This window comes from Coregonus clupeaformis, chromosome 11, assembly GCF_020615455.1.
Source record: "Coregonus clupeaformis isolate EN_2021a chromosome 11, ASM2061545v1, whole genome shotgun sequence".
Classification (NCBI taxonomy): domain Eukaryota; kingdom Metazoa; phylum Chordata; class Actinopteri; order Salmoniformes; family Salmonidae; genus Coregonus; species Coregonus clupeaformis.
This window is the reverse complement of record NC_059202.1, coordinates 21,099,920-21,126,562: the sequence shown is the minus strand read 5'-3', so window position 1 is coordinate 21,126,562 and position 26,643 is coordinate 21,099,920. Positions and strand designations below refer to the sequence as shown.

The 26,643-nt window shown below is 43.9% G+C and overlaps 1 protein-coding gene across 4 annotated transcripts in view; it reads right to left on the bottom strand.

Annotated features, from left to right (window-relative positions):
- The window catches only part of LOC121576523 (guanine nucleotide-binding protein subunit beta-4), a 44,101-nt gene that overhangs the window by 11,041 nt on the left and 6,417 nt on the right, over positions 1–26,643 (bottom strand). The window contains exons 1-3 of one of the 4 annotated variants that reach the window (XM_041889724.2): positions 14,802–15,094; positions 14,440–14,521; positions 76–163 (exon numbers count right to left, since the gene is read on the bottom strand). In XM_041889724.2, the coding sequence (XP_041745658.1) occupies positions 76–132 (57 nt within the window). In that variant the 5' untranslated portion in view covers positions 133–163; positions 14,440–14,521; positions 14,802–15,094. Of the gene's footprint in view, positions 1–75; positions 208–14,439; positions 14,660–14,801; positions 15,095–26,643 lie in introns of those variants that run through there. The other 3 variants (XM_041889725.2, XM_041889726.2, XM_041889727.2) reach the window with 3 other exon arrangements.

The following is a 26,643-nucleotide window of genomic DNA, read 5'->3' as shown; positions in this document are numbered from 1 at the left end:
ATCTGAAACAATATTCCGCAAAGATCTTTACTTGTTCAAGGATTCAATACACACACACACACACACACACCCTACCCGGATTTGATTGCGTAGTTGCTCCGCTTCCTGCCGTAACTGTTCCAGCTCGCTCATTGTCCCTCTGTGATGTGTTCAGGAATACTGGCTTTGTAAAAAAAAAAACACACACACACACAGACGAGTTGATACCTGCAGAACACAGACAGACAGACAAACCTTCAGAGGAGCACTTCCCTGGGCTGGAACAAACACGGACATCCTGTGGATGGGGCTGCTTTGACCTAAGTGGAGGGGGCGCCAGCCTGTACCCAGACACAGGCACCACTAGGGGAGGCCTGGGTTTTCAGTAACCTCCAGTCTGGTTCAAAAGGTCATATAGAAGCACAAGGCTCAGAGTCTCTGACCTTTTCCACTCAATCAGGCCTGGTGTTTTGCATTGTGCTGTTTTAGCTCCCTGCCCGGCCCTGCCATTGATTCTGTTTGAATATGATTTGATGTGCAAATGAAGGGTAACTGTACTGTAACTGTATTGTAACAAGTGGATTGGGTTAATACACACACACACACACACACACACACACACACACACCAGGCTGTGTATGTGTGTGTGTTGCCACTTCCTTTACCTATGGGAGCCTGAATGTGGATCACAGAGCACATACACACTGTTTGGAGCGCCAGGCCCCTTCCCTTTTCCAGGACATTTTGCAGCATTCTGTCCAGAATGCAACCCTGTATTCATGTTTTAGTTCAATTTCTATAATTTAGCAATTAGTCTGCTAGGGTAGGCCTGTAAGATGGTATTTTTGTTCCACATTGGAAAAGAAATAAACGTTCATGATGTAGTAAAAATTATTTTGCTACACATTTAATAACTTTCGTCAAAGCATTCATAGCAGCTGGCATTTCTGTTTATTGAATGACCATGGATGCATGATGCTTTATGAAAAAGCGTTAACAAATAAGCGTTAATGGCCTGTGCGCTAATAACCATGTTAAATCATCTTTATTCCACATGCTTATTTTACATAACATCGTACTACTTCCAGCCTACATAACAGAATGTAGAAGCTATGCATATACAGTACCAGTCAAAAGTTTGGACACACCTACTAATTCATACTATTTACTACATTGTAGAATAATAGTGAAGAAATCAAAACTATGAAATAACACATATGGAATCATGTAGTAACCAATAACCAAAAAAATGGTTAAACAAATTAAACAGATTCTCCACCCTTTGCCTTGATGACAGTTTTGCACACTCTTGGCATTCTCTCAACCAGCTTCACCTGAAATGCTTTTCCAACAGTCTTGAAGGAGTTCCCACATACGCTGAGCACTCAACTGATGCAGCACTCCATCACTCTCCTTCTTGGTAAAATAGCCCTAACACAGCCTGGAGGTGTGTTGGGTCATTGTCCTGTTGAAAAACAAATGATAGTCCCACTAAGCCCAAACCAGATGGGATGGCGTATCACTGCAAAATGCTGTGGGAGCCATGCTGGTTAAGTGTGCCTTGAATTCTAAATAAATCACAGACAGTGTCACCAGCAAAGCACCTCCACACCACAACACCTCCTCCTCCATGCTTTACGGTGGAAACTATACACACGGAGATCATTCGTTCATCAACACCGCGTCTCACAAAGACACAGCGGTTGGAACCAGAAATCTCAAATTTGGACTCCAGACCAAAGGATACATTTCCACCGGTCTAATGTCCTTTGCTCGTGTTTCTTGGCCCAAGCAGGTCTCTTCTTCTTATTGGTGTCCTTTAGTAGTGGTTTCTTTGCAGCAATTCGACCATGAAGGCCTGATTCACGCAGTCCCCTCTGAACAGTTGATGTTGAGATGTGTCTTTACTTGAACTCTGTGAAGCATTTATTTGGGCTGCAATTCCTGAGGCTGGTAACTCTAATGAACTTATCCTCTGCAGCAGAGGTAACTCTGGGTCTTCCATTGCTGTGGCGGTCCTCATGAGAGCCAGTTTCATCATAGCGCTTGATGGTTTTTGTGACTGCACTTGTAGAAACTTTCAAAGTTCTTGAAATGTTCCATATTGACTGACCTTCATGTGTTAAAGTAATGATGGACTGTCATTTCTCTTTGCTTATTTGAGCTGTTCTTGACATTTTACCAAATAGGGCTATCTTCTGTATACCTTGTCAGAACACAACTGATTGGCTCAAACACATTAAGAAGGAAAGAAATTCCACAAATGAACTTTTAAGAAGGCACACCTGTTAATTGAAATGCATTCCAGGTGACTACCTCATGAAGCTGGTTGAGAGAATGCCAAGAATGTGCAAAGCTGTCATCAAGGCAAAGAGTGGCTATTTGAAGAATCTCAAATAAAATAGTATTTGTTTAACACTTTTTTGGTTACTACATGATTCCATATGTGTTATTTTTTGACTGGTAGTGTATATATATATATATATATATATATATATATATATATATATATATATATATATATATATATATATATACTGCATATGCACTTGAATGCCACTGTATGTACAACCTTCTCATTCCAAAGCTACTCTATTCAAGGCTCTGGTCAAGACTGTTTGCCATTCTATTTCCACTGCAGAATAAAAATATTAACAAAATTCTGCATCCTTTCGTTGTCAGGTAGGAAGCACACTGACAAAAGTAAGACAGCGGAGAAAGCAACACTTCTGTCTGGGAATGCGGTTTCCGTCAGGACACCTGCTGAAACAAGCCCCCTGCAGAGCCCCTGACGTCAGCTTACAAGTCAGGACACCTGCTGAAGCAAGCCCCCTGCAGAGCCCCTGACGTCAGCTTACAAGTCAGGACACCTGCTGAAGCAAGCCCCCTGCAGAGCCCCTGACGTCAGCTTACAAGTCAGGACACCTGCTGAAGCAAGCCCCCTGCAGAGCCCCTGACGTCAGCTTACCAGTGACTTGCTGCTGCTGGTGCCTTACTGCAATCTGCTCCTCAAAAAAACATAATACAATATACAGTAGCTTACATGTCTCACTGGCCAACAAGTTCATTCCATTTCAACCATTAAGCACAGCTTAATTAAACCTATTTGCGCCTATGAAATGCAAAATAATTCAAATGTGAAAATCACAATCCCCAAAATGGAACAGTACATATCTACAACGACAGACTTCAAAAGTAGACTCTAAAAAAGGTTAAATCTGAAATGTTCTCTACTTTTGCAAACTACTCAAATGACACATTTCTACATTTTTTGCGCAAGGCAGTTAACCCTCAACAACAACTGCTCCTCGGGCGCCGATGACGTGGATGTTGGTTAAGGCAGCCCCCTGCACCTCTCTGATTCAGAGGGGTTGGGTTAAATGTGGAAGACACATTTCGGTTAAATGCATTCAGTTGTGCAACTGACGAGGTATCCCGTTTCGCCCTTCCCCTTTCCATTTCAACCATTTATGAGGCCATCTCTGAATCCAATAACCCATATTCAGTGGTGTAGGGCTGGGCGGTTTACCATGTTTTACTACCAGACCGGTTTGGGTTTTTACTTGACCTTCTAGAAAAAAATATTTGAATGTTTGGTTTGTTAAATGTGATACGCCGTGTGTAACGTCCATTTTATAGTTTTCTCCACTACTTGAGTCCTCTCCCTCCGCTCTCTCTCTCTCTCCATGCCGCTTTCCACCCAGCCCTAGCCCCGCCCCCTGTCACTCGAGGGCATTTGTTGTTGCTCGACTACAAGGCACTTGCGTTCAGGCTGCATGGTCAATGCAGCAATATTGATGACTACGATGCTGTTTCCACTTTGCTTCTTAATATAAATCCAGAAGCATTCTATAATTACACTATTAGTTTGTGTTTCTTACATCTGCAAACAGCTAGTTTGTCTTTTCTTTTGGTTAAAAATAAGGCCCGTATCGTGCAGACCTACATGGCAGTGTGGAAATGATCTCAAATGAAATCAGGAAATAAAGAAATTGATGAAAATGCATAAAATTACTTTGGGTTGAAGTTGAATTGAACAGTATAAAACAATCAGAATGGAGAGAGACCCATTGAAATCACTTAGAAGGTATGTGATGCCAGCCTAGGGTCACACACTACTCATAAAGCACATTTAGAACTTTTATTATTCAAAAACTTAAAAAATACCGGCAAATACCGTACACATTTAGAAAAATACCATCATATGATATTTTGGCCATATCGCCCAGCCCTAACTGGGAGGCCCAGCAAATGGCACCGTGCCAGGGAAGACAAAAAGGGGCTCTGCACTGGCTCCCTATTGGGTAGCGCTTGGCCCCACCTCAGCAGGCAGGTCCTGAGTCTGGCCATTGGTGGAAGGCTCTCCACTCTACCCAGTGACGACAGCCACCGCACGCCCACCTGCCCTGTTCAGCACCAATGTAACCAACGCTGACACACACGCATAAATGCGTTCCCAAATCAAACATGTCAAATACACAAACATGTGCATGCACACACAACACATCACACACAATACACCCACAAAATTGTGCATCACACACACACACACACACAATGTCTACTGGGTTAAAGCAGGATAGTCACGGGAAATTCAACTAGATGTCCTCAAAGCAACTGTTGTAATATCACATGTAGCTTCGGCTTCCAGGCCTCGCTCACATGGTTCTCCAGAGCCTGGAGAAGTTCAGCTTCCAGGCCTCCCTCACCTTTTTCTCCAGAGCCTGGCGAAGTTTAGCTTCCAGGCCTCCCTCACCATGTTCTCCAGGGCCTGGAGAGGTTCAGCTTCCAGGCCTCCCACATCTTGTTCTCCAGAGCCTTCCAGGTCTCCCTCACCTTGTTCTTCAGAGCCTGGCGAAGTTTAGCTTCCAGACTTCCCCACCTTGTTCTCTATAACCTGGTGAAGTTCAGCTTCCAGGCCTCCCTCACCTTGTTCTCCAGAGCCTGGTGAAGTTCAGCTTCCATGCCTCCCTCACCTTGTTCTCCAGAGCCTGGTGAAGTTCAGCTTTCAGGCCTCCCTCACCTTGTTCTCCAGAGCCATAGTTCATATTGTAATAGTAGGTATGAGTGCTGGCCGACTGACTGTGAGTAGACGCGATTTTTCAACAACAAAAAAACACCCCTTCCGTCCCTCTTCAGAAGCGCAAATTACCAGATTATGCTCATTTACAGTGCTAGCATGCTATATTTTAGAAAACGTATATTTCAGATGTTTTTTTGTTTTATTTGGTTGTAGTGACACTACCCCTCATTGGGCACCGTTTAATATTATTGGCTTTCGGTTTTCAAATCTCCACCTGTGTTTGAACCTATTCCACCTTCTTTTAGCCTCTTCCTAACAAGAACTTCCTCAGGCTTTCATACCAAAGGTTCACATGAAGGTTAGGTTAAAGCCTGGTAGAGGCTATATCACTTGCTACCACGCTGAATCTTCCCTGACATCCACTCCATTAAACAACGATCTAGCATTAATGGATTTACAAGTTACACTTGCATCTGAAATTAGCACGCCCACTTTCAGTTCAAATTTGTAACTGTAGTACTATAGACCCGTTTCCCGGCCGCATCATGAAAAGTTGTGAGCGCAGCTCGTCATTAGAAACCTCTTTGTTTACCTAGCAGTGGAATACGATCACATGCAACTTCAAATGCAGCTTGTGTAAGTTAACAAACACATGATCAGATGGTTATCGTCTACAACATCACAGACGTCATCAGAGGATTGATTACCTAGCAAGCTAGCAAGCCAGTGAGGCAAGGTAAAAGATCACAAATAGAGCTAGATGAAGCCAGAACAATAATATACTTGCTGAACATAGCTATAGGCACCAGTCTTGCGTGTTTTCATGGTCATCACTAACTCACTGTTCAGTTTGTCAAGGTCCCGACATCAGCGTTAGCTATCCTGCTACAGAACCTTTGATGTCGGGATGCGTGCGCGTCGCTCGACCGTGACGTTTGATTGGTAAACAAAGAAGGGCTCCATTGGGAGTATTGTCTGTGTATCTCACCCAAACCCTCTTACGGTCACAAGGCCACTAACTTTACCTCTCCTGATTAGGTCACAATGTTAGACTTCACTGTAACCTAATCCTAAGGATTACCACGGTTTAGTATTATCTAGGGCGGTGACAGTCATGGAATTTTCATGGGCATTAATATGGAGTTGGTTCCCCCTTTGCTGCTATAACAGCCTCCACTCTTCTGGGAAGGCTTTCCACTACATGTTGGAACATTCAGCCACAAGAGCATTAGTGAGGTCGGGCACTGATGTTGGGCAATTAGGCCTGGCTCGCAGTCGGCGTTCCAATTAATCCCAAAGGTGTTCGATGGGGTTGAGGTCAGGGCTCTGTGCAGGCCAGTCAAGTTCTTCCACAACGATCTTGACAAACCATTTCTGTATGGACCTCGTTTTGTGCACAGGGGCATTGTCATGCTGAAACAGGAAAGGGCCTTCCCAAACTGTTGCCACAAAGTTGGATGCACAGAATCGTCTAGAATGTCATTGTATGCTGTAGCGTTATGATTTCACTTCACTGGAACTAAGGGGCCTAGCCCGAACCATGAAAAACAGCCCCAGACTATTATTCCTCCTCCACCAAACTTTACAGTTGGCACTATGCATTGGGGCAGGTAGCGTTCTCCTGGCATCCCCCAAACCCAGATTCGTTCGTCAGACTGCCAGATGGTGAAGCGTGATTCATCACTCCAGAGAACTTATTTCCACTGTTCCAGAGTCCAATGGTGGCGAGCTTTACACCACTCCAGCCAACGCTTGGTATTGAGCATGTTGATCTTGGGCTTGTGTGCGGCTGCTTGGCCATGGAAACCCATTTCATGAAGCTCCTGACGAACAGTTCTTGTGCTGACGTTGCTTCCAGAGGCAGTTTTGAACTTGGTAGTGAGTGTCGCAACAGAGGACAGACAATTTTTACGCACTACGCGCTTCAGCGGTCCCATTCTGTGAGCTTGTGTGGCCTACCACTTCGCGGCTGAGCCATTGTTGCTCCTAGACGTTTCCACTTCACAATAAGAGCACTTACAGTTGACCGGGGCAGCTCTAGCAGGGTAGAAATGTGACGAACTGACTTGTTGGAAAGGTGGCATCCTATGATGGTACCACGTTGAAAGTCACTGACCTCTTCAGTAAGGCCATTCTACTGCCAATGTTTGTCTATGGAGATTGCATGGCTGTGTGCTCGATGTGATACACCTGTCAGCAACGGGTGTGGCTGGAATACCCATATCCACTAATTTGAAGGGGTGTCCACATACTTTTGTATATATATAATGATAACGGCGCCGGAGGGGATGGCTGCCATTTTACGGGCTCCTAACCAACTGTGCCATTCTGTGTGTTTTTTTCGCATTGTTTGTAACTTATTTTGTACATAATGTTGCTGCTACCGTCTCTTATGACCTAAAAGAGCTTCTGGATATCAGAACAGCGATATCTCACCTCGAACTGGACAAAGATTTTTTCTTTAATGAGTCCGACTCGAAAGATATACTGTTTCTCCGAGACCAGGCCCAAATCCCCGTCATTCGCGTGAAGAAAAGACAGAGGTACAGGGGGCGAAGATCGGAGTGCCTTGTGAGAATTTCGTCGGCGAGTGGGTAATCCGCCTCTCCCATCCGTTCTATTTGGCCAACGTGCAATCACTAGAGAATAAACTGGATGAGCTCCGTTCGAGACTATCCTACCAACGGGACATTAAAAACGGTAATATCTTATGTTTCACAGAGTCGTGGCTCAACGACGACACGGATAATATACAGTTGGCTGGGTTTTCCGTGCATTGGCAGGACAGAACAGCTACGTCCGGCAAGACGAGGGGTGGGGGTGTGTGTCTGTGTCTATTTGTCAACAACTGCTGCTGTGCGATGTCTAATATTAAGGAAGTCTCGAGGTATTGTTCGCCTGAGGTAGAGTACCTCATGATAAGCTGTAGATCACACTATCTACCAAGAGAGTTTTCATCTATATTTTTCATAGCCGTCTATTAACCGCCACAAACCGATGCTGGCACCAAGACCGCACTCAATGAGCTGTATAAGACCATAAGCAAACAAGAAAATGCTCATCCAGAAGCTTCGCTCCTAGTGGCCGGGAACTTTAATGCAGGCAAACTTACAGTGGTATGAAAAAGTATTTGCCCCCTTTCTAATTTTCTCTACTTTTGCATATTTGTGATACTGAATGTTATCAGATCTTCAACCAAAACCTAATATTAGATAAAGGGAACATATGGGAACAAATAACACAACAATTACATATTTATTTCATAAACAAAGTTATGCAACACCCAATTCCCCTGTGTGCAAAAAGTAATTGCCCCCTTACACTCAATAACTGGTTGTGCCACCCTTAGCTGCAATGACTCCAACCAAATGCTTCCTGTAGTCTCTCACGTCGCTGTGGAGGAATTTTGGCCCACTCTTCCATGCAGAACTGCTTTAACTCAGTGACGTGTGGGTTATCAAGCATGAACTGCTCGTTTCAAGTCCTGCCACAACATCTCAATTGGGATTAGGTCTGGACTTTGACTAGGCCATTCAAAAACTTCCAATTTGTTGCTTTTTAGCAATTTTCATGTAGACTTGATTGTGTGTTTTGGATCATTGTCTTGCTGCATGACTCAGCTGCGCTTCAGCTTCAGCTCACAGACGGATGGTCTGACATTCTCCTGTAGAAGTCTCTGATACAGAGCAGAATTCATGGTTCCTTCTATTAAGGCAAGTCGTCCAGGTCCTGAGGCAGCAAAGCATCCCCAAACCATCACCACGTGCTTGACCTTTGGTATGATGTTCTTACTGTGGAATGCAGAGTTTGGTTTTCGCCAGGCATTACTGGAACCATGTCGTCCAAAAAGTTATACTTTTGAATCATCTGTCCATAGAACGTTCTTCCAAGAGTCTTGATGATCATCCAGGTGCTTTTTGGCAAACTTGAGTCAACTTTTTGGACGAGATGGGTCCCATTATGCCTGGCGAAAACCAAACACTGCATTCCACAGTAAAAACATCATACCAAAGGTCAAGCATGGTGCTGGTGGTGTGATGGTTTGGGGATGCTTTGCTGCCTCAGGACCTGGACGACTTGCCTTAATAGAAGGAACCATGAATTCTGCTCTGTATCAGAGAATTCTACAGGAGAATGTCAGACCATCCGTCTGTGAGCTGAAGCTGAAGCGCAGCTGGGTCATGCAGCAAGACAATGATACAAAACACACAATCAAGTCTACATGAAAATTGCTAAAAAGCAACAAATTTGAAGTTTTGGAATGGCCTAGTCAAAGTCCAGACCTAATCCCAATTGAGATGTTGTGGCAGGACTTGAAACGAGCAGTTTATGCTTGAAAACCCACACGTCACTGAGTTAAAGCAGTTCTGCATGGAAGAGTGGGCCAAAATTCCTCCACAGCGACGTAAGAGACTGATCAACAACTACAGGAAGCATTTGGTTGGAGTCATTGCAGCTAAAGGTGGCACAACCAGTTATTGAGTGTAAGGGGGCAATTACTTTTTCACACAGGGGAATTGGGTGTTGCATAACTTTGTTTATGACATAAATATGTAATTGTTGTGTTATTTGTTCACTTATGTTCCCTTTATCTAATATTAGGTTTTGGTTGAAGATCTGATTACATTCAGTATCACAAATATGCAAAAGTAGAGAAAATTTGAAAGGGGGCAAATACTTTTTCATAGCACTGTAAATCTGCTTTACCTAATTTCTACCAGCATGTCACATCTGCAACCAGAGGAAAAAAAATTAACTCTAGACCACGTTTACTCCACACACAGAGATTCCTGCTTACAAGCAAAAACTAAAGCAGGTAGTACCAGTGACTCGCTCAATACGGAAGTGGTCAGATGACGCGAATACTACGCTACAGGACTGGAATATGTTCCGGGATTCATCCATTGGCATTGAGGAGTATACCACCTCAGTCACCTGCTTCATCAATAAGTGCATCGACGACGTCGTCCCCACAGTGACCGTACGTACATATTCCAACCAGAAGCCATGGATTACAGGCAACATCTGCACCGAGCTAAAGGCTAGAGCTGTCGCTTTCAAGGAGCGGGACACTAATCCGGACGCTTATAAGAAATCCCTCTCTCAGACGAACCACCAAACAGGCAAAGCGTCAATACAGGACTAAGATTGAATCCTACTACACCGGCTCTGATGCTTGTCGGAGGTGGTAGGGCTTGCAAACTATTACGGACTACAAAAGGAAACCCAGCCGCGAGCTGCCCAGTGACGCGAGCCTACCAGACAGGCTAAATGCCTTTTATGCTCGCTTCGAAGTAAGCAACACTGAAGCATGCATGAGAGCACCAGCTGTTCCGGACGACTGTGTGATCACGCTCTCTGTAGCCGATGTGAGCAAGACCTTTAAACAGGTCAACATTCACAAGGCCGCGGGCCAGACAGATTACCAGGACGCGTTCTCAGAGCATGCATTGACCAACTGGCAAGTGTCTTCACTGACATTTTCAACCTCTCCCTGACAGAGTCTGTAATACCTACATGTTTCAAGCAGACCACCATGCCCAAGAAAGTGATGGAAACCTGCCTAAATGACTACCACCCCGTAGCATTCATGTCGGTAGCCATGAAGTGCTTTGAAAGGCCATGGCTCACATCAACACCATCATCCCGGAAACCCTAGACCCACTCCAATCCGCATACCGCCCCAACAGATCCACAGATGATGCAATCGCATTCCACACTGCCTTTTCCCACCTGGACAAAAGGAACACCTATGTGAGATTGCTGTTCATTGACTACAGCTCAGCGTTCAACACCATAGTGCCCACGAAGCTCATCACGAAGCTAAGGACCCTGGGACTAAACACCTCCCTCTGCAACTGGAACCTGGACTTCCTGATGGGCTGCCCCCAGGTGGTAAGGGTTGGCAACAACACATCTGCCACGTTGATCCTCAACGCTGGGGCCCCTCAGGAGTGCGTGCTTAGTCCCCTCCTGTACTCCCTGTTCACCCACGACTGCGTGGCCAAGCACGACTCCAACACCATCATTAAGTTTGCTGACGACACAACAGTGGTAGGCCTGATCACCGACAACGATGAGACAGCCTATAGGGACGAGGTCAGAGACCTGGCAGTGTGGTGCCAGGACAATAACCTCTCTCTCAATGTGACCAAGACAAAGGAGATGATCGTGGACTACAGGAAAAGGAGGGCCGAACACGCCCCCATTCACATCGACGGGGCTGTAGTGGAGCGGGTCGAGAGTTTCAAGTTCCTTGGTGTCCACATCACCAACAAACTAGCATGGTCCAAACACACCAAGACAGTCGTGAAGAGGGCATGACAACGCCTTTTCCCCCCTCAGGAGACTGAAAAGATTTGGCATGGGTCCCCAGATACTCAAAAAGTTCTACAGCTGCACCATCGAGAGCATCCTGACCGGTTGCATCACAAGCTCTCAACCTGTTCCACTACAGCCCCGTCGATGAGGGTAGAAATGAGGTAAAACGGTAGAAATGAAGTAAAATGCTGGTAGAAATTAGGTAAAATGGATTTCCCTGCATTAAAGTCCCCGGCCACTATGTGCTGAGATTATGTGCTGTGATTTTTTTATTAAACTCAACTGACATTACAGAGCCACATCAGTTAAAGGCAGACTCAGCGATATGACGTAGATGCAGAAAGCAAACAGCATAGTGGGTCACACAACATTTAAGACCGTTGAAGTGCGAGGCTCAACTTCTCAGCTGTTTTGGTCCTGAACCGATCATGCTTTAACAGCGTGAAGCGAGTCCATCCACATGTGCAGATACCGTGTGTGACTGTGTGGGAGCGAAGTCTTGCATCTCGCTCATCTCAATATCTGCGGCGCTGCTCATGACAAGGTAATTTCGCTGAGTTTACCTTTAACATTACTTGAATAACCATTCTACATTAGCATGGAATGTAGAATGTTTTGCTACAACACCTTGTTTGTTTCAGCAAGGAGCAACAAAGTTTAATCACGTTGTTAAAGAGTCCATGTTAACACAGAAACGGACTCAACCACACCAATGCTCGGCTGTCCGGTCTTCCGTCAGCTGTTCGTTCCACAGTGTGGTCCTCTGTAGCTCAGCTGGTAGAGCACGGCGCTTGTAACGCCAAGGTAGTGGGTTCGATCCCCGGGACCACCCATACACAAAAATGTATGCACGCATGACTGTAAGTAGCTTTGGATAAAAGCGTCTGCTAAATGGCATATTAATATTAATATTGTAAAAAATATATAACATTATTTTTTTATTACGTTATGACGGTTATTTTATTTTCATGATGGTCTTCATCCGTAACCGTCAGTTACACAGTTATACAGTAATTGTGCCAGCCCTAAATGTATTAAGCTTTATATTGAATATTGGATTGATTTTCAAAGTAACATTGACTCTGGTGAATAGGTATAGCTGGCTGAATAGGACTTATTCATGTATAATGAATGGGTTTGATCTGATATGTGTGTTATTTTGTGTTAAACCACAGTAACAAGTCAATAGCCATGTTTGTAAGAATGTTATTGTTAATGTTTGGATTGGTAGATGTTGGTCACATCACACTATGACAGAGTGCGATGTGAGTATGAAATGTCAGTCTTGGGGGAATTAAACAACATTGTGTGTGTGCATACGCGGGTGTGGGTGAGTGGGTGTGGGTGAGCTGGCGTGGGTGAGCTGAGCGTGTGTGGGTGTGGGTGAGCGGGCGTGGGTGAGCTGAGCGTGTGTGGGTGAGTGGGTGTGGGTGAGCGGGCGTGGGTGAGCTGAGCGGGTGTGGGTGAGTGGGTGTGGGTGAGCGGGTGTGGGTGAGCTGAGCGTGTGTGGGTGAGTGGGTGTGGGTGAGCGGGCGTGGGTGAGCTGAGCGTGTGTGGGTGAGTGGGTGTGGGTGAGCGGAGCGTGTGTGGGTGAGTGGGTGTGGGTGAGTGGGTGTGGATGAGCGGGCGTGGGTGAGCTGAGCGGGTGTGGGTGAGTGGGTGTGGGTGAGCGGGCGTGGGTGAGCTGAGCGGGTGTGGGTGTTTTGGGATGACTGGTGTGTACATGCTCTCTTTGATCTCCAAAAGGGCGATGCATTGCTGCAGAGAGGTGGACATGGCCTGAACCTGTGTGAAAACCAAAGGAGACATGGCAGGCCCACCAGGTGACAACTTGTTCGCTTCCCAGAATGACTATTCCAAACATCTGGAGAATTATATCATGTGAATTGGCTGCCCAGATAGGCTAATTATTTCCCGGACAAGCTGAGTATTTAAAGTGCAGACCTAAGGAAATACATGACATACATGCAGTATATGATAGATGCATATCAATCATGATCTTCATATCTTCTCTAATAAATCATTTGCCACTTATCGCAAAGCCACTGTAATTATGACCACGAACAAAGATAAAACCTTACTAAAACATGCCCAGCATGTTTTTGTTCTATAGCCTACCTGTGCACAAACATCTACAGTATTACAGGTCAAAGTTTGCATAATATGATAACAGCAGTGGTAATGCCGTTTACTCTTTACAACACTTCATTACCTCAACTGGTCTGGTTTGAGGCCTTATTAAACGTGTATTGTCAGGATATTGCTTTAAAACCTGTATCATACTGCAGATGTACTGTATAAACAATAAACAATAACTACCGCTAAAACAAACCGTGTGCTAGTTACAGGACTAGACTACATGCTTATTGTAAGAAACTATACTAAAAATGGCTATCATTTTAATGCCGATTGTGGATAGGATGTATGAAAGTTCAAATTTTGTTACAATATTGTTACGTTGTAACAGCACCTCAACACTGAACTGGAAGTTTCTTCTCTGTTCTCAGTGATTCTTGAACACGTATTGCTTTGACAAAATGAAATATTGAGATATTTTATATTATCTCCAAACCCATATCAATGACCGTGGCATGTATTTTCAAGACAAAAGATGCCGCAAATTAAGCAATATATGCGCCCAGTTACATTGGCAGGCTTGCTACAAGTTGCCGCTCGAATGAACAGAATGTCATATATAATTGATTAATGTAACAAAAAAACAAAACAAAAAAAAGTAATACCGCCGGCATCTTGCTCTACATATCTGAATAAGGCTTCGTTATTATATTCGTGAATATAGTTTATTAATCTATAGCCTACAGTAGGTAGTTTATTTCCGTCAGACTTGCAAGGCCGCGTTTCGATAACACCGAATTTTCACCAATAAAAGCTACGGTGAGAAAAACAGCAAGCCTTGAAAGAGATATAAGTAGCTATTAAGATGAACACTATTCAATACATGGGTTTTTAATGTATCAATTCCTCTCTTAATGTTTTGCAACCTCAATGCAAAACAAAGGCCGACATCAAACCGTATTGTATAGGGTGTACCCAAAGCAGGAAATAAAAGCAAGAAAATGCCAAGAGATTCAGCTCGCCAGAGCACACGTTATTACCTGAAACTGGATTTCTTTTGGGACTGTCCACGTCGTTCCAATCAGTGTCACAATAGTCCGTTTTCAAATAGCAAACATGGTCCTGGTTGTGAAAGAAATGTCAAGGTAGCGGTATTAATTTTAAGACAATTTAACTGATTTAAAGGGCCATGCTCTACGCAACTCCGTCAGGATTTGACTAAATTTTCACCAAGCAATCTAATCACCACACCCATGAAGGAACTGGGAACATGGCAACAGTACGCCGAGGGGTGCACTCATAGAGATGTAGTGTATTTTCATTTAACTTATTCCTAAAACATGTTCAAACGTATTCTTACGACAATTTCTTATACTTATATTTGTGAGTTTGCTCTACTTACATAAGTGTCCGTTTTTCTTGTACAAGAATGAGCAAATCAATCGTGTCGCAATAGCTTTGTTTTACCCACAGGAAAATGGTATTGTCTGTCAGCTCCCTCAACAAAAAGAAAGAACGGCATACAGAAACAAATAGTTAGAATGATGTACGTGAAGAGATATCGCAGAAGTCTGGACACATTTTATATTGTTTTAAAATCTTATTCTCGGTTTAAAACCGCCGACTTCATTTATTATTCCTTCGTCAGGTTGTATGGGTTACAGCTGTGGCTCTCGAGCCATACAGTGGATTGAGCGTTGGGAAGTGAAGTGTGCAGTAAGGGGGTGACAGAGTGCTTTACTATCGGGAAATTCCAATGGAATTCAGTGTTTACTTAAAGCATCAATCAGCGGTTGAAACAATAACAAAACCTGAGGGATGGGGTTGGAGAAATGCAACCACCCTCAAATTAATAACAGAGCTATGGATGTGAGGACTGACATCCATGATATCAAAATTATAGTTTTAACCATGTTTTGAGGCTATATAGTGTTTGTTTACATTTACTTTGTTTACAAACATTGGAATAAAACAAGTTTTGATGGGGTATGACAGTTGAATTAAGCTTATGAGGCAATTATAAGTTATATTCTTCAAGAATCAATGGGTAGCCTACATATCATTAATTTATAAGTCCAAAAAGTGATGCCCATTTAATGTTTATAAATTATTATCAATGCATGTTTTTTTTTTTTTTATGTACCACCTTTTCTCCCCAATTTCACAATCTTGTCTCATTGGCTGCAACTCCCCAACGGGCTCAGGAGAGTCATGCGTCCTTTGAAACAGGACCCGCCAAACATGGGTTCTAACCCCAGGCTGTAGTGATGCCGCAACACCGCCATGCAGTGCCTTAGACCGCTGCACCACTCGGGAGGCGTAATGCATGTTGTTTTGAAGAATTTAGCAATTCAGTGTGATTAGGCCTACACAATTTTGCAATTGATATGCAAAACATACACTCTTAGAATTAGTGGTGACCCAAGGAACCCATGGAGTTCCTCAAGGAACCATTGCTAGTCAATGGTTCATATCTGCACCTTTCGTTAGTTGAGAGGTTCTTGGAGGAACCTTTAATGTTTCAATGTAGCAAACGGTTCCTGGACTTGGAGGCGTGGCTTGGTAGGGGCGTGGCTTTATATCGATATTTCTAGGCCACCCCTGGGCCTAAATGTCATTCCTGTTCATCTGTTCTGTTGTATTGTCATCACGTGGTAAAGGGATAATTCACCCAAATTACAAAATTAGAAAAGCTGTTTCCCTTACCCTATAAGCAGTCTACGTTAGATATTATTGCACTGTCGGAGCTAGAAGCACAAGCGTTTTGCTACGCCCGCAATAACATCTGCTAAACACGTGTGTGTGACAAATAAGATTTGATTTGATTTATGACAGCACTCCATGCTTTGGTTTAGTTTCCCTGGCACAAACAGAATGTAGCAGGCATAGAAAGATGCCTGAGAGGAGTTCCCACTTCTGTTTTTCAGGGGAAATGGACATTAGGTTGAAAATACTGTATCCTTGAAAACCAGATGTTAGCGTTTTCTGCTGACTCCGCATAGGCTACCCTGGCACAGTTTCCACATTCTAATGTTTCAGTATTTGTGGCGCATATCCCATTCAAGTCATGGGACCGACATTATAATTTTTTGCACATCATGTCCAAATCATCCAAAAGTATCTAAAATTGATTGTGAAACTCAACAAAGCCACATTTATGTTTTGAACATGAACATTGTAATGACAATGCAACATAACAGATGAACAGGAATTACATTTAATCCCACGGGTGGCCTAAAAATATCTCTATGAAAGTCACGCCTCCAGTCCAGGATTCCTCCAGGAACCGTTTGCTACATTGAAACATTAAAGGTTCCTCCAAGAACCTCTCAACTAACCGAAGGTGCAAATATGAACCATTGACTAGCAATGGTTCCTTGAGGAACTCCAGGATTCCTAGTCACCACTAATTCTAAGAGTGTATGATATTGTAGCAACCTTAACACAACACATGACGTTTTGGCATTTGTGGCGCAAATCCCATTCAAGTCATGGGACCAATATTTGTATTTTTTGCGTATCACGTCCAAATAATCCGAAAGTGACTAAAATTGATTGTGATGCGCGAAAAATGCTAATATCGGTCCCATGAATTGAATGGAATTTGTGCCACAAATGCATGTGGAAACAGTGCCAGGGAATTCTAAACCAAAGCATGGATTGCTGTCATACCTTGTCTGTAGACTGCTTAAAGGGTAAGAAAACCAAAATATCATTTTGGAATTTGGGTGAACTATCCGTTTAACCCATCACCTAGCGACATCATCAAGGGGTTCCTACCTCTTGGTGTAACGTTTAAAGTGTTGGCTTCACAGTCGCTGGACTCGGGTTTGAGTCCCGGTCGAGGCTACATCTTCGAATCAGCTCAAATATGATTAATCATGTGTATGTATTATTAATGATAGCGCCAGGGAAAGGTGTCTGGTCTCGTTCCAGTGTAAAGGGGTAAATAGTAAAACAGGATTTCTCTCCATTAGGACATGCTGCATTTTTTTATGTGGCCAATGAAAGAGAGCAGTGGGATAGGCTTGTCCTCGTCTCTGCGAGAGCTATAATCAATGAAGGGGAGATGAAAGTTGCAGAACCCTTGGCTTCTACTTGGAATGGCATGGGGTCAGATTAAGTCTAATTGAATTCACACAGCAGTAGATTACCCCAGCCAATCCCTTTTTCCTAAATGCATTATGAGGATTAGGATTAAAATGACACCTAGTAAAGATCCACGTGCTGTTGATTCAATGATGTAGGCCTATGTAGGCAGGGTGAAAGTATGTTATATTGGAAAATTGCTTTGACGTATCAGGTTTTGGACTGGTTCTGGACCAGTGCTAAACCAGCAATTGTTTCGGGTTTGATATGCTGTGAAGGCCATTAAAATGAAGAAAAAAAGACTTTGAATGCAACCAAACAATTTTGTCAATTCATGTCTGAAATGATGCAACGTGATGATGCAAGGTCTGAACATTACCGCAACAAGACTGAACATAATCTATTCCAGTCAAATGTTGGCAGGACAGGTTTCATATCAATGTCAATTATTCCTATATTAACTAGTATTTCTGTAGTTTCTCAAAAAAAAGAGAGGGGTTAGTCACTTCCCCTGTAACACAACACAGGGCAAATTTTGTCATGTCCCTGTTTCATTTGGACCCTTTTACCTGGGTGTGTGGCTAAATGCAACCTTGTCCAATATTCAGGCCTCCCCTAATATTGCCATATCTAAGCGTTGTAGAGAGAAACCTCCAAAGACCTGGCTCATAAGCTGCAAAACATTACCTTGACAACAACACACTAATGTTAATAACTCTGTAGTCAATAATACATTAATCTAATACCAAATTCAGATGAATCTATGAAAACTCATACCAGATTTATCCCTCCAATAATGTCAGGCCACTGCATTATACATTTGATTTGATACCAACAATCAAGTCAGTGAACTACAGGTATAGGATCTTAATTTGATCACTATTGTTGCTGAGAATGTTCCTGCGCCGCAGAAAATGCAGATGAGCTTCGAGATTTACTTAAAAGTTAACTGAAAACCCACACTAACACACGGTTATATTAACAGTATTGCACTTTTTATGTAGCCTACTTTTGTCCAGCTACAGTGCATTCGGAAAGTATTCAGAGCCCTTGACTTTCTCCACATTTTGTTATGTTACAGCCAGTGGCAGCTGGCCGATAGAGGGCGCTAGCCGCCCTTAAATAAAATTATTTTAAAAATAAAAAATAAAAATAATAATACAATAATAATAATAAAACATCAGTATGTCAATATTTGTGTGTTTGAAATATGGAATGCACACAGTAATATGTGTAAGATATGATAGAAAATCATATTCCAACCTTTCCTCTGCCTGTCAAACGCCTCGTCAGCTCTGGGCGATACAGAAAGTGCCCCGAGGAGGCGGGTCTACGTAGCAGTTAAGCCAATTGCTAATTTAAGATATGAATGTATGACATAAAATGTAGTCAATAAGCGATCTTAAATCGAATCCAAGAGAGGAGCGATTATTTTACGCCCCAGCTCGCCCCTGATAGAATAAGGACGGGGTCCAGTGACGCCATTTTTACTAGACAACAATAGCACACGCAAACTTACTCCCCAAGACCCAACCCCTTCGGTGAAATCTCTCCTCCAAGATCCGTTTGAGAGGAGAACTTTGTCAGAGAAAGTTCGGGTGAAAGAGCTGGGCCCAGATCAACCTGACCTCTCAATCAGAGCAGCAGGCTGCGAGAAAGGAAGCAGTATATGCCGAGCTTCTCCCCGTAGCTGGTACACCAGGAAGGCTTAGCTAGCTGGGTGCACTGATACTAATGCTTTATTTTGCTTTCCGTGCTTGCTTTTAAAACGACGGGTCAGATTCAGCATGGACAGGCACCGGAGTGAGGAATATGAAGCACCTGTCAGAGAAGGTAAAGAAACATGAGAACACCAGGGCACACATGGACAACTCTGTAAAGCCAGCTGTATTAGGAAGGGTGAACATTGCTCACGAGCTGGATGAGGCCACAGGTTGCGTGAGGAAACACAATGAGGAGGTGGATAAAAACAGACATTCTATCCAAAATTATCGATTGTGTGAAGTTCTGTGGGGCTTTGAGTTGGCCTTGCGTGGGCACGAAGAGACTGACTCCTCAGACAACCCCGCATTTTCCGGGGCTTAGTGGATTTTGTTGCCTCCCTCGACAGTGTGCTGGAGGAGCACCTGAAGACAGCGCTAACTGTTTTTAAGGGCACGTCAAGACGATACAGAACGAGCTGTTGGACTGTATGCTGTCAATGCTTAAGATTACATCCTGGAGGAAGTAAAGAGTGCTGATTTTATCGCCATTCGAAGCTGACGCAGACGATTGACTTCACCATGCCAGTTGGTGCTTGTGCGATGATTATCATAGCCGTCCCCAAATTATATTTGTTTAAGTATTTTAAAAAGAAAGAGACACAATCAGACGTTGATAATAATGCAGGAAAGTACTACACAGTTTGTAATAATTATTCAGGTGTCCACCAGGTCAATTTCTAGAAGAGGCCTAGTTGTTATTGATATTAACTTTATTGCTAAGTGAACAGCAGAACAAAATTATGTTGCATCCCTCTCACAAATGTAATGAAAAAAGGCTTTAAAACACGTAATAACATCAGTTTAATTATGTACATCACAGGTTAAAAGCAGTTACTAGACATAGTTTGTGTGTATATACACACTGTCTGTCTGTCTGTCTGTCTGTCTGTCTGTCTGTCTATATATATATATAAGTCACTGGTTGTGTGTTGAGGGGGAATTACAGTGAGTTAAAAGTCTGATTGCAGTTATCAAATTAAACTTTTTTTTTTGGACCCAGGGCCTCAATTCCCTCTTTGTGTTGGGACAGCGCATCTGACGAGCAGCAACAGCCCATCAGCGACGGAGGATGCTGGGACCAGGGAGAACAACAGAGGTTGGCTATAGAGGTAGTTGTGATGTAATTGTCAGTGTTTCCCACCTAGAACTTTTTTCAGGCCTGGTAGTATGTAGCCAAACCCTGAACAATCAGCACCTTGGTAATCATATACTTGAGTTGGACATAGGCATGTGTCAGTCAGGATCACTTGCATCAAAATAGCTTAATTGCAAATTAAAGCTGATGATGTATCTTTTACAGGTATGTGATACCATCCTGAGTCATGCCAAAGAGAGGTTCTCCTTCACCCAGCACCTCATCAGCGCAACACTATTGCACGGAGAGTTGTTCCCACAACACAGTGTGAAGTTCCCCGATACAGCGCTTGAAACAACCATGGAGCGTGCCCCATGTTGGAAGGCCAATGCTCAAAAACAAACCGTCCCTCATCTATGAGAACAGTGAGTTCAAGCTTGTAGTGGTGCAGTGCCCCTGTACCAGTTCTTCATGGAGAACAACCTTCAGAAGCACTTTCACAGAGACTGCCAGCCTCCTCAAGATCCTCATCACCACACCCATGACAACTGCTGAGTCAGAAAAGGTGCTTCTCTACACTGAAAAGAGATCAAGACCTTCCTGAGAAACAGCATGACACAGAGATCGCCTGAAACGCTCTGGCCATGCTCTCCATGGAGAAGAAACTTGTCAGGGACATTCCTGACTTTAATCAAAGGGTCATTGAGGAGGTTTGCCACTCAGAAGTGACAGACGGGCAAAATTCCTGTACAAATAAGATGACGACACACACACACAGAGCAGCTCTAGGCACGCATGTTTCTTTTGTAGTATAGTTGACCTTAGCATAAAAAAATCCAGTTATATATGGTACTCTAGAAAGTCTTAATAGTGTCTTTGCTAATATTACTGTATATATGTTGTTTTGTATCAATTAATTGTTGCAGTTCTGGAGCACATTAACAATTAGTCACATTTAGTATGATCATAAAATACTGTATGCTATTCTTCCAGTCAAAAGTTTGAGTTCATCCACTTGATATCCATTTCTATATTATACATCCCTTTCATACAGTGTAAGATTTCCTATAAACTTTATAATAATTTTCATGTTATTGTCCACTTTCCACTCTGTTCTGACAGCATGCCTGTTGCGTTGCCTGTTTACTACCAATGGTGAAAAGTTCACTTTAAATGCAAATGAAAGGCTTGGGTTTGTGTAATATGTTTTTGTGTAAGAATGCCTCAACTTTTTAATATTGGCATTAAATAATTGCAATGTTTCACTGAGCACTGCTGTCCTGCAGTTTGTGTTAAAATATATCATGATGGTTACAGGAAAAAAAAAGTATGGCACAGCCCCACCGAGAATATTTTTCACCAGCCGCCACTGGTTACAGCCTTATTCTAAATTTGATTTTTTTGTTAAAATCCTCATCAATCTACACACAGTACCCCATAATGAAAAAGCGAATACAGGTTTTTAGATTTTTTTGCAAATGTATAAATAAATAACAGAAATACCTTATTTACATAAATATTTAGACCCTTTGCTATGAGACTAGAAACTGAGCTCAGGTGCATCCTGTTTCCATTGATCATCCTTGAGACGTTTCTACAACTTGATTGGATTCCACCTGTGATACATTCAATTGATTGGACATGATTTGGAAAGGCACACCTGTCTATATAAGGTCACACAGTTGACAGTGCGTCAGAGCAAAAACCAAGCCATGAGGTTGAAGGAATTGTCCGTAGAGCTCAGAGACAGGATTGTGTCGAGGCACAGATCTGGGGAAAGGTAGCCAAACATTTCTGCAGCATTGAAGTTCCCCAAGAACACAGTGCCCTCCATCATTCTTAAATGGAAGAAGTTTTGAACCACCAAAACTCTTCCTAGAGCTGAATTTATTGTAGCTGGGGATTTTAACTAAGCAAATTTGAGGAAAACGCTCCCGAAGTTCTATCAACACATTGTTACTCCCCTTTCCGGGATGGCTGCAAGGTCCTCCCCCGCTCTCCCTTCGGCATATCAGATTACGACTCCATTTTGCTCCTCCCTCAAACAGGAAGTACCCGTGCTAAAGTCTATTCAATGCTGATCTGACCAATCAGAATCCATGCTTCAAGATTGTTTTGCTCACGCGGACTGGGATATGTTCCGGATTGCCTCTGAGAATAACATTGATTTATACACGGACACGGTGACTGAGTTCATCAGGAAGTGTATAGGGGATGTTGTTCCCACTGTGACTATTAAAACCTACCCAAACCAAAAAACGTTGATAGATGGCAGCATTCTCGCAAAACTGAAAGCGCGAACCACCGCATTTAACCACGGCAAGGTGACTGGGAATATAGTCGAATACAAACAGTGTAATTATTCCCTTCGTAAGGCAATCAAACAGGCAAAACGTCAGTACAGAGACAACGTGGAGTCGCAATTCAACCGCTCAGACACGAGACGTATGTGGCAGGGTCTCCAGACGATCACAGATAAAAGGGAAAACCAGCCACGTCGCGGACACCTTCTTCGCCCGCTTTGAGGATAACACAGTGCCACCGACGCGGTCCGCTCCGAAGGACCATGGGCTCTCGTTCTCTATGGCCGACGTGAGTAAGACATTTAAGAGTGTTAACCCTCGCAAGGCTGCCGGGCCAGACAGCATACCTAGCCGCGTCATCAGAGCATGCGCAGACCAGCTGGCTGGAGTGTTTTATGGACATATTCAGTCTCTCCCTATCCCAGTCTGCTGTCCCCACTTGCTTCAATATGTCCACCATTGTTCCTGTACCCCAAAAAAGCAAAGGTAACTGAACTAAATGACTATCGCCCCATAGCACTCACTTCTGTCATCATGAAGTGCTTTGTGAGGCTAGTTAAGGATCATATCACCTCCACCTTACCTGACACCCTAGACCCACATCAATTTGCATACCGCCCCAATCGCCATTGCACTGCACACGGCCCTATCCCATCTGGACAAGAGGATTACCTATGTAAGAATGCTGTTCATTGACTATAGCTCAGCATTCAACACCATAGTACCCTCCAAGCTCATCATTAAGCTCGGGCCCTGGGTCCTGGACTTCCTGATGGGCCGCCCCCAGGTGGTGAAGGTAGGAAACAACACCTCCACTACGCTGATCCTCAACACAGGGGCCCCACAAGGGTGCGTGGTCAGCCCCCTCCTGTACTCCCTGTTAACCCATGACTGCGTGGCCAAGCACGCCTCTAACTCAATCATCAAGTTTGCTGACGACACAACAGTGGTAGGCCTGATTACTAACAACGACGACACAGCCTACAGGGAGGAGGTGAGGGCCCTGGCGGAGTGGTGCCAGGAAAATAACCTCTCCCTCAACGTCAACAAAACGAAAGAGCTGGTCGTGGACTTCAGGAGACAACAGAGAGAGCACGCCCCTATTCACATCAACGGGACTGCAGTGGAGAAGGTGGAAAACTTCAAGTTCCTTGGCATACACATCACTGACAATCTGAAATGGTCCACCCACACAGACAGTGTGGTGAAGAAAGCGCAACAGCGCCTCTGAAACCTCAGGAAGCTGAAGAAATTTGGCTTGGCCCCTAAGACCCTCACAAACTTTTACAGATGTACAATTGAGAGCATCCTGTTGGGCTGTATCACCGACTGGTACGGCAACTGCACCGCCCGCAACCGCAGGGCTCTCCAGAGGGTGGTGCGGTCTGCCCAATGCATCACCGGGGGCACATTGCCTGCCCTCCAGGACACCTACAGGACCCGATGTCACAGGAAGGCCAAAAAGATCCTCAAGGACATCAAACACCCGAGCCACTGCCTGTTCACCCCTCTATCATCCAGAAGGCGAGGTCAGTAAAGGTGCATCAAAGCTGGGACCGAGAGACTGGAAAACAGCTTCTATCTCAAGGCCATCAGACTGTTAAATAGCCATCACTAGCCGGCTACCACACGGTTACTCAACCTTGCACCTTAGAGGCTGCTGCCCTATGTACATATACATGGAATCACTGGTCACTTTAAATGGAACACTAGTCACTTTAATAATGTTAACATGTTGCTTTACTAATTTCATATGTATATACTGTATTCTACTGTATTTTAGTCAATGCCACTCAGAAATCGCTTGTCCTAATATTTATATATTTCTTAATTCCATTATTTTACTTTTAGATTTGTGTGTATTGTTAGATACTACTGCACTGTTGGAGCTAGGAACGCAAGCATTTCACTACACCCGCAATAACATCTGCTAAATATGTGTATGTGACCAATAAAATATGATTTGATTTGACAAGTCTCTGAATGTCCTTGAGCGGCCCAGCCAGAGCTTGGACTTGAACCCGATCGAACATCTCTGGAGAGACCTAAAAATAGCTGTGCAGCGATGCTCCCCATCCAACCTGACAGAGCTTGAGAGGATCTGCAGAGAAGAATGGGAGAAACTCCCCAAATACAGGTGCCAAGCTTGTAGCGTCATACCCGTAATCGCTGCCAAAGGTGCTTCAACAAAATACTGAGTAAAGGGTCTGAATACTTATATACATTTGCAAACATTTCTAAAAACCTGTTTTTGCTACGTCATTATGGGGTATTGTGTGTAGATTAGATGAGGGGGAAAAAAAACATTTAATAAGGCTGTAACTTAACAAAATGTGGAAGAAGTCAAGGGGTCTGAATACTTTCCGAATGAACTGTAATAGCCTAACCACCGATCAATCAACATTATGGAGTAAACATAAAAGTCCTGTTGCTGCAGGATTCTTTTGCTACGATAATACTGGTCAAATTAAGATCTGACATCTGTATCAAGACAGTAAACGGAAATGCCGCCCAGTGGCTTTCTTTCTCTCATGCTTGGTAGTGGCTTCATCTAACATATGTGAAGGGTGAAATAGCAACGGCATTGAACATCTTAGATCACATCTCATGGGTATCATCCACTCCCCTATTAAAGGAGTTTATTAGCCAACTGAAATCAGAGTCAAGATGACCAGCAAGCAGCACATCATTCTCCAATCAGGTCCCTTGGTCAATTGCTTGGCAACCAAAAGGAGAGGGAGGGAACAAGTTGACAATGTAAAAATAGAACATCAATATCCCCAGAGCTCTGAACCAGGTACCCTGCTTTTCTTCTGTCAAAAACTTGATGGAAATGTATATATTTTTTAGTTTATCATACTACTGTCATCAACATTTGAATGCATTTTAACCACTATAAAATGGACATACATCAATAATTTCGATTTGCATTTTACATACATGTCTTTAGTATTTTACAGATAGAAAGGTGAAAAAAGTATTTATCCACAATCTGCTCTGGACAAGTCTGGTCCTGGAGTGTCTTAACAAAATGAAACTAAAGTATTTAGACAGACTTCATCCAGTGTCCCGAAAAATTGATTGAAAAGAAAGATATAGCAGACAATATACATAGCCCCAGAGCTCTGAACCAGGTACCCTGCCTGTACACTATATCTCTTGTCTTCCAGTCATGATTGACAGAACTTTTTTTTGCACACATCCTAACCTATCAATGCAATGGGAACTGTGTAAGACTGACATACAGTAACACTTCATAACAGGAGAAACTTGGGAGGGCTGAGGGGTGGAGGTGGAGCCTGTCCTGGTAAGACCCTGGAGGGCCGAGGGGTGGAGGTAGAGCCTGTCCTGGTAAGACCCTGGAGGGCCGAGGGGTGGAGGTAGAGCCTGTCCTGGTAAGACCCTGGAGGGTGGAGGTGGAGCCTGTCCTGGTAAGACCCTGGAGGGCCGAGGGGTGGAGGTGGATCCTGTCCTGGTAAGAACCTGGAGGGTGGAGGTAGAGCCTGTCCTGGTAAGACCCTGGAGGGCCGAGGGGTGGAGGTGGATCCTGTCCTGGTAAGAACCTGGAGGGTGGAGGTAGAGCCTGTCCTGGTAAGACCCTGGAGGGCCGAGGGGTGGAGGTGGAGCCTGTCCTGGTAAGACCCTGGAGGGCCGAGGGGTGGAGGTAGAGCCTGTCCTGGTAAGAACCTGGAGGGCTGAGGGGTGGATGTAGAGCCTGTCCTGGTAAGACCCTGGAGGGCTGAGGGGTGGATGTAGAGCCTGTCCTGGTAAGAACCTGGAGGTGTGAGGGGTGGAGGTGGAGCCTGTCCTGGTAAGACCCTGGAGGGCCGAGGGTTGGAGGTAGAGCCTGTCCTGGTAAGACCCTGGAGGGCCGAGGGGTGGAGGTATTCTGATCTGTTTGACTCACCTACTACACAAATTTTTCGGCTTGCTGAAATACTGTATCTGATAATGATGATGCATTGATATCCTTAATTAAGAAAGTTCCCCTTGATTGCTGGAGTCATTTACATA